This window comes from Centruroides sculpturatus, unplaced genomic scaffold (genome assembly GCF_000671375.1).
Source record: "Centruroides sculpturatus isolate CEXI.00-Female unplaced genomic scaffold, Cexi_2.0 scaffold823, whole genome shotgun sequence".
In the NCBI taxonomy this organism is placed as follows: domain Eukaryota; kingdom Metazoa; phylum Arthropoda; class Arachnida; order Scorpiones; family Buthidae; genus Centruroides; species Centruroides sculpturatus.
In genome coordinates, this window is record NW_019385060.1 from 349,312 (window position 1) to 364,745 (window position 15,434).

Below are 15,434 nucleotides of genomic sequence, written 5' to 3' on the forward strand. Positions count from 1 at the left end.
GACTAAATTTTTGGGTTAAATATAAATTTTTAGGATATTTTTAAATCCTGAAGGTGGACAGTTTAGGTTTGAAATCTCCAGAAAATTAAATTTTTTTTTTGTATTATTATACTCCATTTTTTTCTACTTATTTAATTTTAATGAACAATTAGTTTTGGAATTTTTAATTTTGTATATTTAATTTTAAATGTTAATTTTGACCTTTATCCTTGTTATTTTGCTTCTATAGTATGTTGTTATTTTTTGCATTTTGTGTTAACAGTTGAGCAACCATTACAACAAAGATAAATATTTATGTACTTTTGTACACAGTATTCGAAAAAACTTCAGAAGTGGGTCAAAAACTCAAAATATATTAAATAAGTATCTTTATATCCTAACATTTTTCAAAGTAAAATCACCCAGAGCATCAATATACTTTCTCCAATTCAGGAAAATCAGCTTTTTTCAGCTTATATTTTACAATAGTTTTAAGAATAAAAATGTGTATTATTGTAGTTACATTTTAAAATAAATGATTTCTCACATTAAAGTTAAAAGTAAAATGATAAAAAGTAACAAAATCAAATCATTTTGTAATACATGTTATTAACTACATGATCATAACTGGACACAGGTAATACAAACAGAATACACATCTTAGGCCGAGACTCCACTTCCGTAAAAACGGCGTAAAACCCCTCGCTGTAAAAGCGAGTTGAGCAGTATTCAACTCGTTTTTACGCTGGTTTTACAACCTGCTCAGGCATAAAATATCAGGGTTACATGATTAAAAGCTTTTACGGCGAGGGGTTTTACACCGTTTTTACAGTAGTGGAGTCTCGGCCTTATTGCTGGAAAAGTACAAATATTGTTTTTTTTCGATTTTATCGTCAATTTTCAGGTTATTTTATCTAAAACAATTAAAAAGTTTCATATTATCAGAAAAAATATTAAAAAATTTTTTTATACTTTCTGCTAATATTTTCCAATCAACTAGTTGGGTAAAGCATTTTCATATTTTCAGTTTTAGTTGTTCATATATGTGCAAATTTACATTAAATATGACAAGAAACTAATTAAATTGGATAAAATACTTAAAAGATTTTTAAAAATTATTTTTGGATTACAATTTTACAGAAATTAGATAAACAGAAAATTCTTTTAAGGAAATAAAAAAAAAAAATGCAATATTGAACAGCTAGGTTCAAAACTACAAGAGCATTTATCTTCAGGAATGCAATTCTGTTACTATGGAAGCATAAAAGTAGATATGAAATAAAAGATGGAACGGAAATCTCTGTAGCAACATCAATGTCATTTTTATATTAAATACTAGCTGCAAGGACCCACTTCACTGGGTTTTTATTTGTTCGTACATTTGTATGTAATATAGTTTGTTTTTTAATATATATATATATAAAAGACTGTTTTTCTAAGTAATCTAGAATGTAGCTGCAAGGACCCGCTTCGCTGGGTTTTTAAAAAGTAACGATAGTGAAGATTAAGATAATTACATTATAGCCAATCTTACCCGTTTTCACAGAATGCAAGAATTAGGCCCCCCGTTTCCAGAGTAATTAGAGACCTGGTCCCGATTCTATTTCTAAACGTCTCCTGTTCACGTCAAGTCAAACAAACTATTTTCAACGTTTATGGAACGTTTACAATCGTTCTAAAATCGAACCAATATTCGAATTTTATGTTCGAATTNTATTGTCAGGCCTGAGAACTTAACAGATGTTTAGCTCCCAGGTGTAAAAGTTGACAGTTATTTTAATGAAAGTATAACTATGATGTGATATTATGAACAAATGATGTAAACACATGGAAAGTCTGGATTCAGATCCTCGCAAAAGTATCCAATATATAAATAATAATACAATCTATAATATATAAACGTATAAATGTGTGTATATTACAGAGACGGATTTATGTTTGTAATAATACAATCGTTAAACATGTTTAATAAGGAGATATCTGCAGCAACACTCATGTCAGATGAGCATCACATGTCACCAAGGAGTTAATGTACTATTGTGTGTGAATTATAATGCAACAGTACAGTGTACAAGTGAGCATATCATTCAATGATTATTAGTTTTGCACTGCAATAATTTTATGACCTTTAAGTATTTTTCATATAAAAATATAGTGTGAATTGTATAATAAATTTATAGTGCTTTTAGTAGTGTATACCCCAAATTGAAAAATTATGACATGTTGGCTGAGAGAAGTTCTGAAGAAAAATGTAGCAAGTATTTCAAATGTTTCTAGTGACAAGACTGAAAAAGCAGATACAAACAAAGGTACAAATCCAGACACTAACGCAGTTTAAAATATTAAAAGAAAAGAAGTTTAACCCTTCACATTAATGACCAGTTTGAATTAAGTAATAATATTTGCTTTCTGTTGTTAATTTTTTTTTCTTTCTTTCTTTCATTTTGCATTTTCAATAAATTGTTTTTGGTGTTTCTATTTGCTGTATTATCTATAATCATTAAAAATTGTTAGGGTTCCAACATTTTTTTTATCAAGGTAAAAATGGTTTCAGGATAAAAGTAAGTTGGGAACAACTGGTCTTTTGCAATGAAAAGATGATTTTATTGTTGGGATAGTAAAAGGATGAGACATCAGATACAATTTTTTTATTTTTCCACAAAACTACTGCTTATTGTTGGAAATTTCTGACAATAGTAAGGATTGTGATAGCCTTATTTACCATTGTATCAATTGTTCTCAATTAATAACATTGTTAAGTGTCCTAATTTTTTTTTATAGTCAAATGGAAAAAACTATATATATATCTTCCTCTTTTTGTCTAAATATATATAATGTGTATTATTGTTTATTGAAGGCAAACTCAAGGACTGCCCCAGGTGGCACAAATCCTAACTATACCAATAAAACAGGTATAGCAGATGTGCAGATGTAGCTTTCTGCTGTTCAGTATATGAAAGAGCTGTTTCAAAGGTATTTATACTGTCTGTATGAGAAATCATGTGCAGTTTTCATTTTCTTCATCATCACTGACATCGTTTTGTCATATCACTAAATGATAGCATCATCAGTCATTCATTTTGCTCATCATTTACTCACTCATCAATTACTTTGTCAGTTAGAAATTGCCTTGAAAAAATTACAAATTCAATTGAAAATAATAATTGTAATTTGTTTGTTTACACTGTTAATAATTGGTAGACTATTTGCTAGATCTAAGTGAGACTCTTTGGTACTAGCTATCATACTTTCATTGGTTTCCTTCTGATTGACAGAACTATTATTCCAGCCCTTAACAAGTGTTAATTCCTTAATGTCATCCCAAGATTCTGCTAACCAATAACTCACATCTATTACATTAATTTTTAGCCTTTGAAAATAGTTTGGCCATTTGCTAAATCTTCTAGCAGTGTTTCAGAAGTCATACTGGAGAATATGAAGCATAATTATAGGCAATATCTTGATGAAGTGGTTGGATGAGAGGTGTTACATTGTGGGCTAAGAAGAGAGCACAAATATTGCCATTAACTAGGGTTTAACATAGGGATGGCCAACAGTTTTTGTCTCCGGGTCGAATTGGAAAGAAAACTTTTTCCACGGGTTGAACCAGAGGCTGCCCTAGGAAGATTTTGAGGTGGTGCGAGATCTCATTGTGGTGTCATCCTGTAGAGACTAAATTGTACATAGAGGTTGCAGATACATTTTTCACATTATCATGCTTTGTCAACACTCTACGCTGTACTTACGAGATTTGTAATGGAGGGTTAACTCAAAACGCACAGTGTCTTGTTGACCCTTTTTTTAGGCATCAGAATTTTTCATTGAGCTATTCAGACTTCAATAGCTAATATTGAAAGATTGATCGTGGGCCACATAAATTCATTAGACGGGCCGGATCTGGTCTGCAGGCCGTATGTTGGTCATGCCTGGTTTAACATTTGGAACAAAATTTTTACGGAACCATTTTTTTAAATAAAAATGAATATATCCATGCACTTTTTTTGGTTGTCATACTTCACAAGAAAGTTTTGTACACTAACTTGCTCTTGGGGTTTTTTGATTTACCAACCAAAAAACTTAAGAATTTAAGCTTATGCTCATGGAATTTGTTTGAACAAACTAAAATTGTTTATCTTTTTTTGTTTTGTTTTGTTTCCAGGAGCTGATTTTTCTTATCTGAAAGCAAATGGTTTTCTTGTTAGTATTTTATAGTTCAATTGCAATTCTTAAGTTTTTATTTCTAATAACTTAGCATCACTTGTTTTGAAATTCAGCTTCTCATCAGAAATGCTCAAGTGTCTCACCCCATATCTTTTATTACAACAGTAAGCCAAATAGAACTTGTGATGAATTCTTTAACCCCCATCTTTTAATGGTTGTAAAATTGCAAAGCTTTTGCTGTAGAATGAGGCTAGGATAACAGCTATCTTTCTTATTTGAATAAACCAAGAAATAAAGCTTATGTATTCATTCTTTTTCAATACTTTTCAAGAGATCCATTTCAATTTCCATTCTATTTTATTTCAGTCTCCAAAAGTCAATTAATTAGCATCTAAGTCACTAGTTACTTTTGTAATTGATTCTCCCTGGTCCAACTATTTGAGAGTTTCCAGTTTCACTCCTAAAGATACTATAACATGCTTCCTTTTCCCACTCATTGTGATAATTAAGATGCCATATCTTTAATAAACCTTCACATATTTTTAACACGATGATGACACACTGACATTAGCTAAAAAGACAGCAGGTATACAGTTGGGGAGAAAGTGATTCAAGCTCACATTCTAACAATCACCATTTCTTTGACAGCTTGCTCAATACAGTTGAGTTTTAAAGTACTACAGTATTTATGTTTGGCACCTAATTTGCAACAAAGCATTTATGAATTATAAGAAAAGTAGCATATTACATATTCACCTTGAATAATGCAGAACCTCAGTTAATTGTGGGATTTACCATATGTTTTAATTAGTTCAAATTAATAAACAATTTTTAATTTAACTTCCAAAAAATATCCAACATGTTTTGTAACATTCCTGGCCAAACTTTAAAATTATGTGTGATGCCATCTGTTACTAAACATTTTTTAAATAAAAGTTTGTATTATTAAGTGTTACAAAATTACAAAATGTTTAATTATGAGGGTAGGGGTGAGTTTTGTAAAAACAATTATAAGTGCTAATAAAAAGTAAAGTCTCCATTAAGTCCAACCCCACTCGAGGTACGACACGTGACCCTCCGACAATTCAAACTTTCAGAAATTTTTGATAAAAAGCACAGGAGTTATTAAGCTTTGAAGTGGGTGAAGAAAATTCTGACCCCCCACACAAATATCCATACATTTTTTTTTGCATTTCTCAATGTTTCAAGGTTCTAAGTTCAAATACACAAAAATCTTGGTGAGGTCGTTTCTTGATCAATTGCCATACTTTCCCTGTTATATTTATTACTTTTTCAGTTGTTTTATATATATCTCAAATACTCGGATCTAGAGGAACCCAAAGGGGGCTAACTCAAAAATTAAAAACATTTGAATAATTATAAGCATCTTTTTATTAACATGTGCAAGGCACAGTTAATGTGTATTGTGCACAGTTCAATAAACTATATTTTGTACTGTAAACGTTTTGAAATTTGAACAAATAAATTTTAATTTTTTCCCCCATCAATGAGGGAGGGCTTAAACCTCTGTAGCCCTCATGGATCCATCCCTGTAAATATTGTTAATGCAATCACAAACATGATGATTAAAGAGTTATATGGTTTGTCCATATACATTTGTAATTTAAAAATCAGCAAGTCACACGTTTTTGTTCTCTAAACATCTCATTCATTTATACAGTCTTCAAATTAAATCATTCCTTGTGAATATAATTCCCAAAAACATTGTAAATGAAATCAATAAAAATAAAAGCAATTTGAAAGATAGTTACTCTAATCTACTACATTTTGTAGTTTTTTTTAATAAACCTTCACAAATAAAATAAAAACAAAAATAATTTCCAATCATACTTATTATCAACAAAATTTAAAAATTTTGCAGATTTAACATTCTACAATCATGCTTTTATATTTGTATAGATTTGTTTCAAGATTTTTTTTTATTTTTGTGAAGGCTTCAATAACTTACAAATAAATAAAGAAATGAGAAAAAAAATACTTTTTTCATTAAAATAATATCTTGTTTTTCAAAGTATATCATAAATTAACTGAGAATTATGAGAAAACTAAGAATAACTGTTATGATAATTAACACCCAAGTCCTACATACTTGATAAATAAATAATCTCCCAAAAAATAATTTTATTGCTTATTTCTATTGAAAATCTGTTTTGTTATATTGGTTATATATGTTTTTCTAGACATTACTTATGTAGGAATTAAATAAGTAAGTTTCAGAAAAATAAAATACAATAGTAAATTTATCAGTTAGCTTTATGAAAAAAGAAAAATTGTGAATTTTGATGGCATTTTCTTATTAACAAAACATATTTTCAAAAGAATTATATATTTATTTTGATTTACCAAAATTAAAATTGTCTAAAGGTAAATTAAAAATTTGCATGGTGAATCTATATTATTCAACTCATTTTATTATAAAAACTGTACTGCATAACTAGGAAAACTTACATTTCTCTCTCTCAACATTTTTGGAATCAAAAGTTTTTTAATTTTGAACAATATTTGACTTCTGCACCTGCAAGCACATTAGAAAACATTTAGTCTAAAAAAAATTCTATTCATAGTTCTTTCATTATTTTATATTTAGTACAATGTAACACATTGCATTTAGTTATTTTATGAAATTTCTAAATGGTTTGTCATAACTTATAAAATACAATCATATGTTAACATTAGATAAATTATAAATTAAAAATATTTATTTTATCTGCTTGACATAAAATTGCTGATTTAGTATATCAAATTGTTAAAATTTGTCATATAAAAATTGTTGCAGCTTGATTAATTTTGTTTGAAAATACAGTAATTTCATTGGTGCTGAATTCTGTTAAAAGTGAAAAACATTTTAATACTTTTAATTAAATATATGTCATATTTAATATAATTAGCAAAATTAATTTATATTAAAATTAATGAAATGATTTTCGTTGGCGAAAGATAAACAATTTGAATATCTTATTTTTGGCATATTTATATCCTGTTATTAGTAAATGGTTGACATATTATTAGCTCTATCTTAAATGTTTAAAAAAAGAATAATGAATTTTAATTAAATTATAAAATGACTTTCTTCCATTAATTTTCTAATTTAAAAATTAATAATAAATTCTAATTAAAGTAAGCATCACATATTTTATTTGTTTTAAAGGATTAATTATCCTTTAAAATAAATAAAATATGTGATGCTTACTTTTATTATATGTAGAATATTTTTAGTACAAAAAAAACATCAGTTTTCTGTAATCGTCCTAGTTGGGCTGCAATTTGAAAAAATTGTAGACCTATAAATTCTCACTGTCATCCATCCATCTTTCCTTAATCTCAAGAAGAGTTAGATAGATGAAAGATGAGACCAGATATGGAAACCTTAGGAGCAGGAGGCCGCAATTAACTATATAAAAACTTCTAATGCAAACCGGAAGTCACATTATTTCAATTCAAAACTTTTCCCCTAAAAACAGTTAATAGATGATTGGCACAACTCCATTGGTAATGGAAAAGTATGATGTACAGTACTGGGACAAGACACTACAGTACTAATTTGAAGTAGAGAGCATATATTTTAAATAAAATAAATTAAAAATATGATTAAAAATTGCAGCTCGGCATTGTGACAATGTTACAATAAATAATTGCTCGTTTTCAACATGATTAAATTGCTGACCATCAATCTTGGTCTGATTCGAAATTGGCAGGGGATGCAGTCTCAGAGTGGGTTTAGATCAGAAGCTTTATCTTTAATGATGGATCATCAGGAATAAAGATTTAAAAATCTCTTGAATTTCTTGAATTCTCTGAATAATTTATTAATCATATTGAAAACTAGGATAATGATTACAGAAAACGATGTTTTTTTTTATTGTACTAAGAAATATTCTACATATAATAATATAAAAGTAAGCATCACATATTTTATTTATTTTAAAGGATTAATTAGAATTTATTATTAATTTTTAAATTAGAAAGTTAATGGGAGAAAGGCATTTTATAATTTAAAAAAAAGAGTAAAGAATTTTAATTAAACATTTAAGATAGAGGTAATATGTCAACCATTTACTAATAACAGGATATAAATATACCAAAAATAAGATGAACAATTTGAATATTTTTCACTAATGAAAATCATTTCATTAATTTTAATATAACTTAATTTTGCTAATTATATTAAAAATGACATATAACATGAATATTGCCGACCATCACTCTTTGAAAGGCATCATCTGGCTGTAAAATAAAGCCAGATGATGCCCTTCAAAAGAGGAAAAGCAAGTTTAATAATGCTGAAGCAGAGAATGAGAAAGTCCTTTCAATCTTTAGTAATCTTTACAATAATTGGATTATGAATAAGAAGTTACTTAATAATTCTTTGCATGCATTTAAAATAAAATGAATATTTATTGATTATATTGAAATCTTAATTCAATTCTGAATTATAAAATTGAACATCACCTTCTAAATATCAAATACACATCTCAAAGGTGTGTGTTAATATATGAATTGTGTTAGTGTGTACTGTATCACATATAAGGTTATTCGAAATTTATCAAAGTATTTTACATATTGAGAATACATTTTTCTGCTGTAATAAGAAAGGTAATGTTGTACTTTGTTTTATCAAGAAGTGTAAGTTCTAAATATACAATTATCCATAATGATGTCCTGCTTTTGCTTTAGAGAATAAAATAGTTCTTCAGATAGAATGTGTTTTTGCATTTATTTTTATTCTAATTATAATTGGAAAAAATTGCAGAAAAATAAAATAGAATGATTTATTAATAAAGTATAATCATCTTTGCATTTAGATTTGGCAAGCGGGTCTTCGTAGCATTACCAACAACATCAAAGCCAATAATGTTTGTCCAATGACTTGCCTTAAAAAACAGTAAGTTTTCATTCAAATAATTAACACAATTTATCATTAAAATACAATAATTATTTAATGTAAAACAGAAATGCAGCTGAATTCTTTACATAAATTTTCTTTTTCTTTAATTAATTGGGATTGTTTAATGGGGGTGGCAAATATTTTCTGAGAGACATCACCCAATTCAATGTAATAAAATAAATAAAAATAAAATAATCTTTATTTTTATTTTCAATATATTATTTATTTTCAATATAAATTTCAGTATTCAAGAGAAAATTTATTAATGTTTTTCATGCTAAAATTATTCTAGTATTCTTTTCATTATCTTCACATGTATATAACTTAATGATACTTTAATGCCTTGTACTGTCAAGTGTAATCTAATAATTCAAAAAACTTTTTTAGCAAATATATTAAAATGTCCAGAATCATTATTTTCACAAGATATCAGATTTATTTTTTAAATTCAGTGTGTGTTCATTAGGATGAATCAAATCTTGGAAATAAATTTAATATCCAGTTTCTTACACTAAAAACAGCTAAATTGAAGCAAATAATACTTCACTGTTGCACACTATATAAATTATAGTTTTTTCAGAAAACAATAAATGCTTGGTTCTAAATATTTTAATGCTTTTTCTCCTCTCAAAATCAGTAGCTTAGCCAAGTTTTGAGAATGGAAGCAAACGTACCAGGTATCTTCCTTAATGTCATAAAATTTTTCCCAAATAGGAAAAAATTTATATTACAAAAAAGTTTATTATATATAATTTTATATTTACTCCCCGCTTTAACCTCCTGGTACCTGCTGTTACTAATCAAGGGTTTATGAATATGCTATATAAAAATTTTTAATTATTCTTAATTTTATATATCCATTAGAATGAATGGCTGTACAGATGGAATAAGGTAATGCAACGTGTTTTCAATCTACCAAGGGAGGTGTTTCTTGGGAGGATTTTCTATGGGAAACTGACCCCTTTAGGTGTTAGATACATGAGAACTCAGAAAACTCCATAAGGACAGCCCATTGGTGAGGTGAAACTCACAACCAACTGCCAGTGTTTGGTGGCTTTATGCATTTGATCATTGGTGGACACTTGGCTAAATGTAATGAGGTATATGAAAATTCTAAAATTTTTGTATATAATAATTTGCATCTCTTACTAACAATACACATAATCAGAATATACGAAATTTTACTTAGATTCCTAAGACATAGTTTGATGGGAATACTTGACCTAAAACATCTGCAACATATTTTCATCAATGTGTTTTAAGAAAAATTATTTTTCCATCAACCCCCCTTCATTACTGTATATACATATGCAACAGCCCTCTTACATAATCTTTAAAAGGCATCTTCCTAAATTTATTTAAGAGCTAAAAATTACATAAAACTGCTAATATTTTTTTTTTTAAGTTTTTATATTTGCAAAGTTTTATCAATCCCCTTTCAAACTTTCATCAACCCCTAAGGGATTAAACAAAGTTTATATAATCTTATGAATAACATTTACTTTAAGTTATATTATCTTCAAAAAAAGCAATTTTGGTTTACCTCAGATTAGCAAAATTCTGATTGTGATTTCTTCTTTTCATCTGTCAACATTATTTTTACTATCAATGATATATGCTTCAGTTGATTGTCCTATTGAAATATCCAAAAGAGCATTGACTTGGAGATTCTCTGAGACAATATTTTCCATATCTGTATCACAACAGGTGTTATTTTGATTAGCTTCTATTTATAAATTTTTTGAATGACAATGTCTCATGAAATAACTCCACCTAAGTAATCTGTTAGAATATTTTATTAAGAACCCTCAGCCAATCAAAACTTGTTATTTCTTATTATACAAAGAAAAATTCATCATATTATGGGACAGAGGGAGACAATTTTTAAAATATTTTGTGTAACTTATTGAATAAAATTGCATTAATTTTAAATATTTAAAATAAGCTGGATGAAGTTGGGATATCTAGTGGACCCAGACGGTAAGATACCTGTCAGACGGATTGCACAGACATTTGCCTCAGGTAAAACAGAGAAGATTGTCTATCAGTATATTGGTGAAGTTGGCCTACCAAATGGAAAGGTAATTGCATTATAAATTGTTATTAAATGTTATTTGAGATATAATCATTAATTAAAAACTTTTGAAAAAATTAGAATGATGTAATAGAACAGGAGGCTTTTACCCTGGAAAAGTTTCATCAATTATACCATAAGATTTGTCCTCGGAGTGATATAGAAGAGTTATTTAATTTAATGTATGTATCTCTTCATTGTTATGCAGTAGCGTACCGTAGTGGGGGTGGCCCGCCCCGGGCAGCACTTTTTAGGGGGCAGCAAAATTACCTTTTAGGGGGCGGCAAAATTTCACAATAAATAATAATAATAATATCTTGTAAAAATTCGAAACATCCTAATCTATACTTGCATCGCGCCTATGATAGTGCTATTGTGCGGACAGTCCGGGAATCGGCTCGCCAGGTGAACTAGTAGCATTTTCATCCGAGGAATTCCTGCAAAAGCTGTTGACTTTCCCCCCCCTTGTACGATTCATTCGCATTCATATACATCACTAATATCCAATAGAACTATTTTAAACAGGTCGCTGCACTACCACTGAATTTTTCATTGCTTGTTCTGTGACAAAACTGAATTTTGGTCTTTTTTGAAATACCTAAATAAGGGGGGCCGAAATTTTCCTCCGCCCCGGGCGGCTGACACCCACAGTACGCCACTGCTGTTATGTAAATATTTTCCAGTTGATTTACATTTAATTATACTACATTTTATTATAGTACTCAAAATAGATCAGACACTATCAATACAAAACAACTTATTAGCTTTTTAAATGAGGTAAGTATATTTCTGTATTGCTTGAAGTATTTATAAGAAATGGAAAAAAAAATTTTATCTTTTTTAATTTTTTATGAAAAAAATTTAAACTGTAATTTGTTTTTATTTTTGTTTATATTCCTAAAGATATTTTAACACACAAACCAATTTTAAATAAGAAAAATGTTTCTTAATGTAGAAGACGTGGTTGCTGTATCTTCAAATTCTGTGTGTAGCATCTTTGTAATCCAAACAATAATTTTGGTAGACGATCGAACAGCAATTGGTTAGAAAATGTTACGTTTTATTTAAAATATTTCTAATTCAGATGCATTTTGGGTTGGTTTGTATTCCCAACCCCTCTTCAGTGATGTTATATAATGTACATCATAGACTTATCTGACAATATTTTTATTACATGGTAGTATGATTATTTCATTTTTAGTTAAAATGTATTCAGTGTTTTTAGTTAAAATGTATTTAGTTAAAATGTACTCTGTTCCAATTCGTATAGGAAATAATACATTTTAACTAAAAATGAAATAATCATGCTACCATGTAATAAAAATATTGTCAGATGGACATTTTCACAAAATCGTTGTCTCAGGAGAGGTTTTCTAAACTGAGAAATAGGATCCAAGTCACCTAAGATGTTTGCTTATGTACCTTTTCTAATTCAATTTTTGCTTAATTAGTATTATTTAATGTTTTAAACTGCAAATTGAGAGGGGAGATGTTAAAAATTGTTAACTTAGCCCAAGAGGGGCCACTTTTTTTAATATCTAACTATGTCTTAACACATGTGGTTGTGTGTTATGACACAGAGAAAAAATTTGTAGCCTCATTTTCTTTAATTCCTATTCCTGTAATTAACAAGTTATCAAAATATATAATCATGATAATCTTCTCTTTCTTATATAAACAAAAATCATTCTTTGATCTTTTGAATCTCATTTGAGTTGCAAATTCATTGAAACATTCATTCCAGCATCTGAGAGCCTCTTTTAGACTGCACAGTGCCTTTTTTAGTTTCAGCACACTTTCATTTGTACCTTTAGTCTTACTGAGGCAAAATTTAAACATACAACAAATGAAATAAATGAAAAGCTACTATAATTAAAAGTAAGCAATGAAATATATTCATTTTCATGAGAAACAACATTTGAAAAATAACGTGTGGGCTATTTACCAAAAATTCTTATATATGGATGACACAAAATTGTGTGATTGATGTGTTGTAACAAAGGTCATATGATGCAAAATCATGTCAGTTGGCTGGGAACATGTTAATGAGTAAAAATATTCAATAAAAAATACACGTATTATTTTAATAAAAAATGTGCCCTATCCTCATACCTATGTCTGTTTCTTTTCACATGTGTTCATTTAATAAACAGGATGCTTATTGTAGAGCTCTGTATGGTCCATTATAATAAAAAAATCTTAACATTAAAACCCAATGATGGCTTTTTAATTAGAGCATAAAATTTAGACAGAATTGAGCAAAATTTCAATATAAAATCTGATAATCTATGTAACTAGTCAATAACATTAGTTTGTATTTAAACTTAACTGCTTTGATAAAGTTTGATTTGTTTACAATTAATTACCACTTGAAAAAATATATTTAAATTTTAATATATTTTTAACAGTAAAATACTCTGTGGTTTTTTTTTAATGTTAAAAAATTGTCTACAAAAATTGCGAATCAAAAAGCTATTTTCTTGTTTTAGACTACTTCCTTCAGTAACAATCAATGCAATTTAATATTTTATTTTAATTAATATGTTTAGGGCTAAATATAAACATCTGTAAACCTGATAGTTATATTAAAGCCAAATGATTGCCAGTCTTAGCCCAATCTAATTTGGCTTTAAGAAAATTGTTTTCATATAAAGATGCAAAGATAAATTTTAATAATTATTTAAGTCTATATTGTGTGATTCAGAATTACAACAAAAGATGTTTTTATTTTAAGAAACAACGTGATCCACGTCTGAATGAAATTCTTTATCCATTCTATGACGAAAAACGTGCAAGGGAGATAATTAACACTTATGAACAAAATCCTGAATTAGCAAAAGAAGGTAAATTCATTATTAATTTTCTGAAAAGAAAAGTCATACATTGAAAAGAAGCTTTGATTAAAATTATTCAAAATATGCATTTGAAGGAAAGTTAGACCAAGAAGGACTAATCAGATATCTCATGTCTGATGAGAATGCTCCAGTTTTTCTCGATCGTCTTGACATCTACATGGATATGGACCAACCTTTGGCCCATTATTATATTAACTCTTCCCACAACACCTATCTTACTGGCCGACAGTTTGGTGGAAGATCTTCTGTGGAGATGTACAGACAAGTCCTTCTGGCAGGTTGCAGGTAATTTAAATTATAAAATATGGTAATACTTTTCATATTAAAAATGAACACTTACCAAGATGTAGACATGTTCTGCACTTAAATATGAATTTGGCTTGGATGTTTTAAGTCTGTAAATAATAGAATTAATTATATATATTTTATATTAACAAAAAGATTCCTAATAAATATTAATCAAAATATATACAGTATATTATACTTAACACATTATAAATGAGATCTTTTAACAAATAGAATTTATATTTTTGCTTCAATATCATAATAAGTAATAAATGTTTGACACGTTTCCATTTGTCAGGTGTGTAGAACTGGATTGTTGGGATGGCAAAGGAGAGGACGAAGAACCCATAATCACACATGGCAAAGCAATGTGCACAGATATTGTATTTAAAGTAGGTGTCAAGATTAAATTACTGTTACATTACTAATTGTCCTTACAAATTTCCATTTTTAAAATATTTCTCCATACTCTAGGATGTAATAAATGCTATTAGGGACTGTGCTTTTGTGACATCAGAATATCCAATTATATTATCTTTTGAAAATCATTGCAGGTATCATTTTGATAAAATATTTTTAATATTTCTGTAAATTATTTGAGTGATTTTTTTTATATCTAAGTTGATATGACACATAATATTCTTTTACAGTAAAAAACAACAATATAAGATGGCCAAATATTGTGATGACATTTTAGGAGAAATGTTACTTCGAGAACCCATTTCAGGTTATCCAGTAAGTTTTAATAGTTCTTTTATTCTTTACACAAAAGATACATTGCCCAGTGAGTAAAATAATCACCCCCACATTAACAATGATAAAATACTTGATTAAAAGCTAAACAAGTAAAACAGCAAAACCTTATTTGGGATAAGACTATGTCTCAGAGGCTCACTATTAAGCAGGATCACTTTGATGCTCTAGGCGGGTCTTGTTCTCATTTTCCAATCTTCTTTGGTATGGCTGGTTTTGAGCACAATCTTTCAAACTTCGTCAGCCACAACCACAAGGAATTTTCAGTGAAATTAACTATCCAATTTCAAAATTTCTCTCCATTGCGTATCGCCCCAGGTTGAATTTTTGTCGATGCCTAACGAAAATTTTCCATTTTTGAACAAAATAATCCTGGTTATTGTATCGTCCGAAATTATTTTATTTTGTACAAACAATATAT

The 15,434-nt window shown here is 28.3% G+C and overlaps 1 protein-coding gene and 1 long non-coding RNA gene across 2 annotated transcripts in view; one reads left to right on the top strand and one right to left on the bottom strand.

Annotated features, from left to right (window-relative positions):
• The window catches only part of LOC111634111, a 24,188-nt gene extending 9,828 nt beyond the window's left edge, over nt 1-14,360 (bottom strand). The window contains exons 1-2 of the long non-coding RNA XR_002758154.1: nt 14,316-14,360; nt 6,610-6,676 (exon numbers count right to left, since the gene is read on the bottom strand). This is a non-coding gene — a long non-coding RNA (uncharacterized LOC111634111). The remainder of the gene's footprint in view (nt 1-6,609; nt 6,677-14,315) is intronic.
• LOC111634106 (1-phosphatidylinositol 4,5-bisphosphate phosphodiesterase-like) overlaps nt 1-15,434 on the top strand; it is a 68,399-nt gene that overhangs the window by 36,375 nt on the left and 16,590 nt on the right. Inside the window, exons 6-14 of the mRNA XM_023378784.1 lie at nt 8,964-9,043; nt 10,992-11,127; nt 11,202-11,302; nt 11,840-11,897; nt 13,855-13,963; nt 14,050-14,260; nt 14,559-14,652; nt 14,735-14,814; nt 14,911-14,995. Of these exons, the coding sequence (XP_023234552.1) occupies nt 8,964-9,043; nt 10,992-11,127; nt 11,202-11,302; nt 11,840-11,897; nt 13,855-13,963; nt 14,050-14,260; nt 14,559-14,652; nt 14,735-14,814; nt 14,911-14,995 (954 nt within the window). The remainder of the gene's footprint in view (nt 1-8,963; nt 9,044-10,991; nt 11,128-11,201; nt 11,303-11,839; nt 11,898-13,854; nt 13,964-14,049; nt 14,261-14,558; nt 14,653-14,734; nt 14,815-14,910; nt 14,996-15,434) is intronic.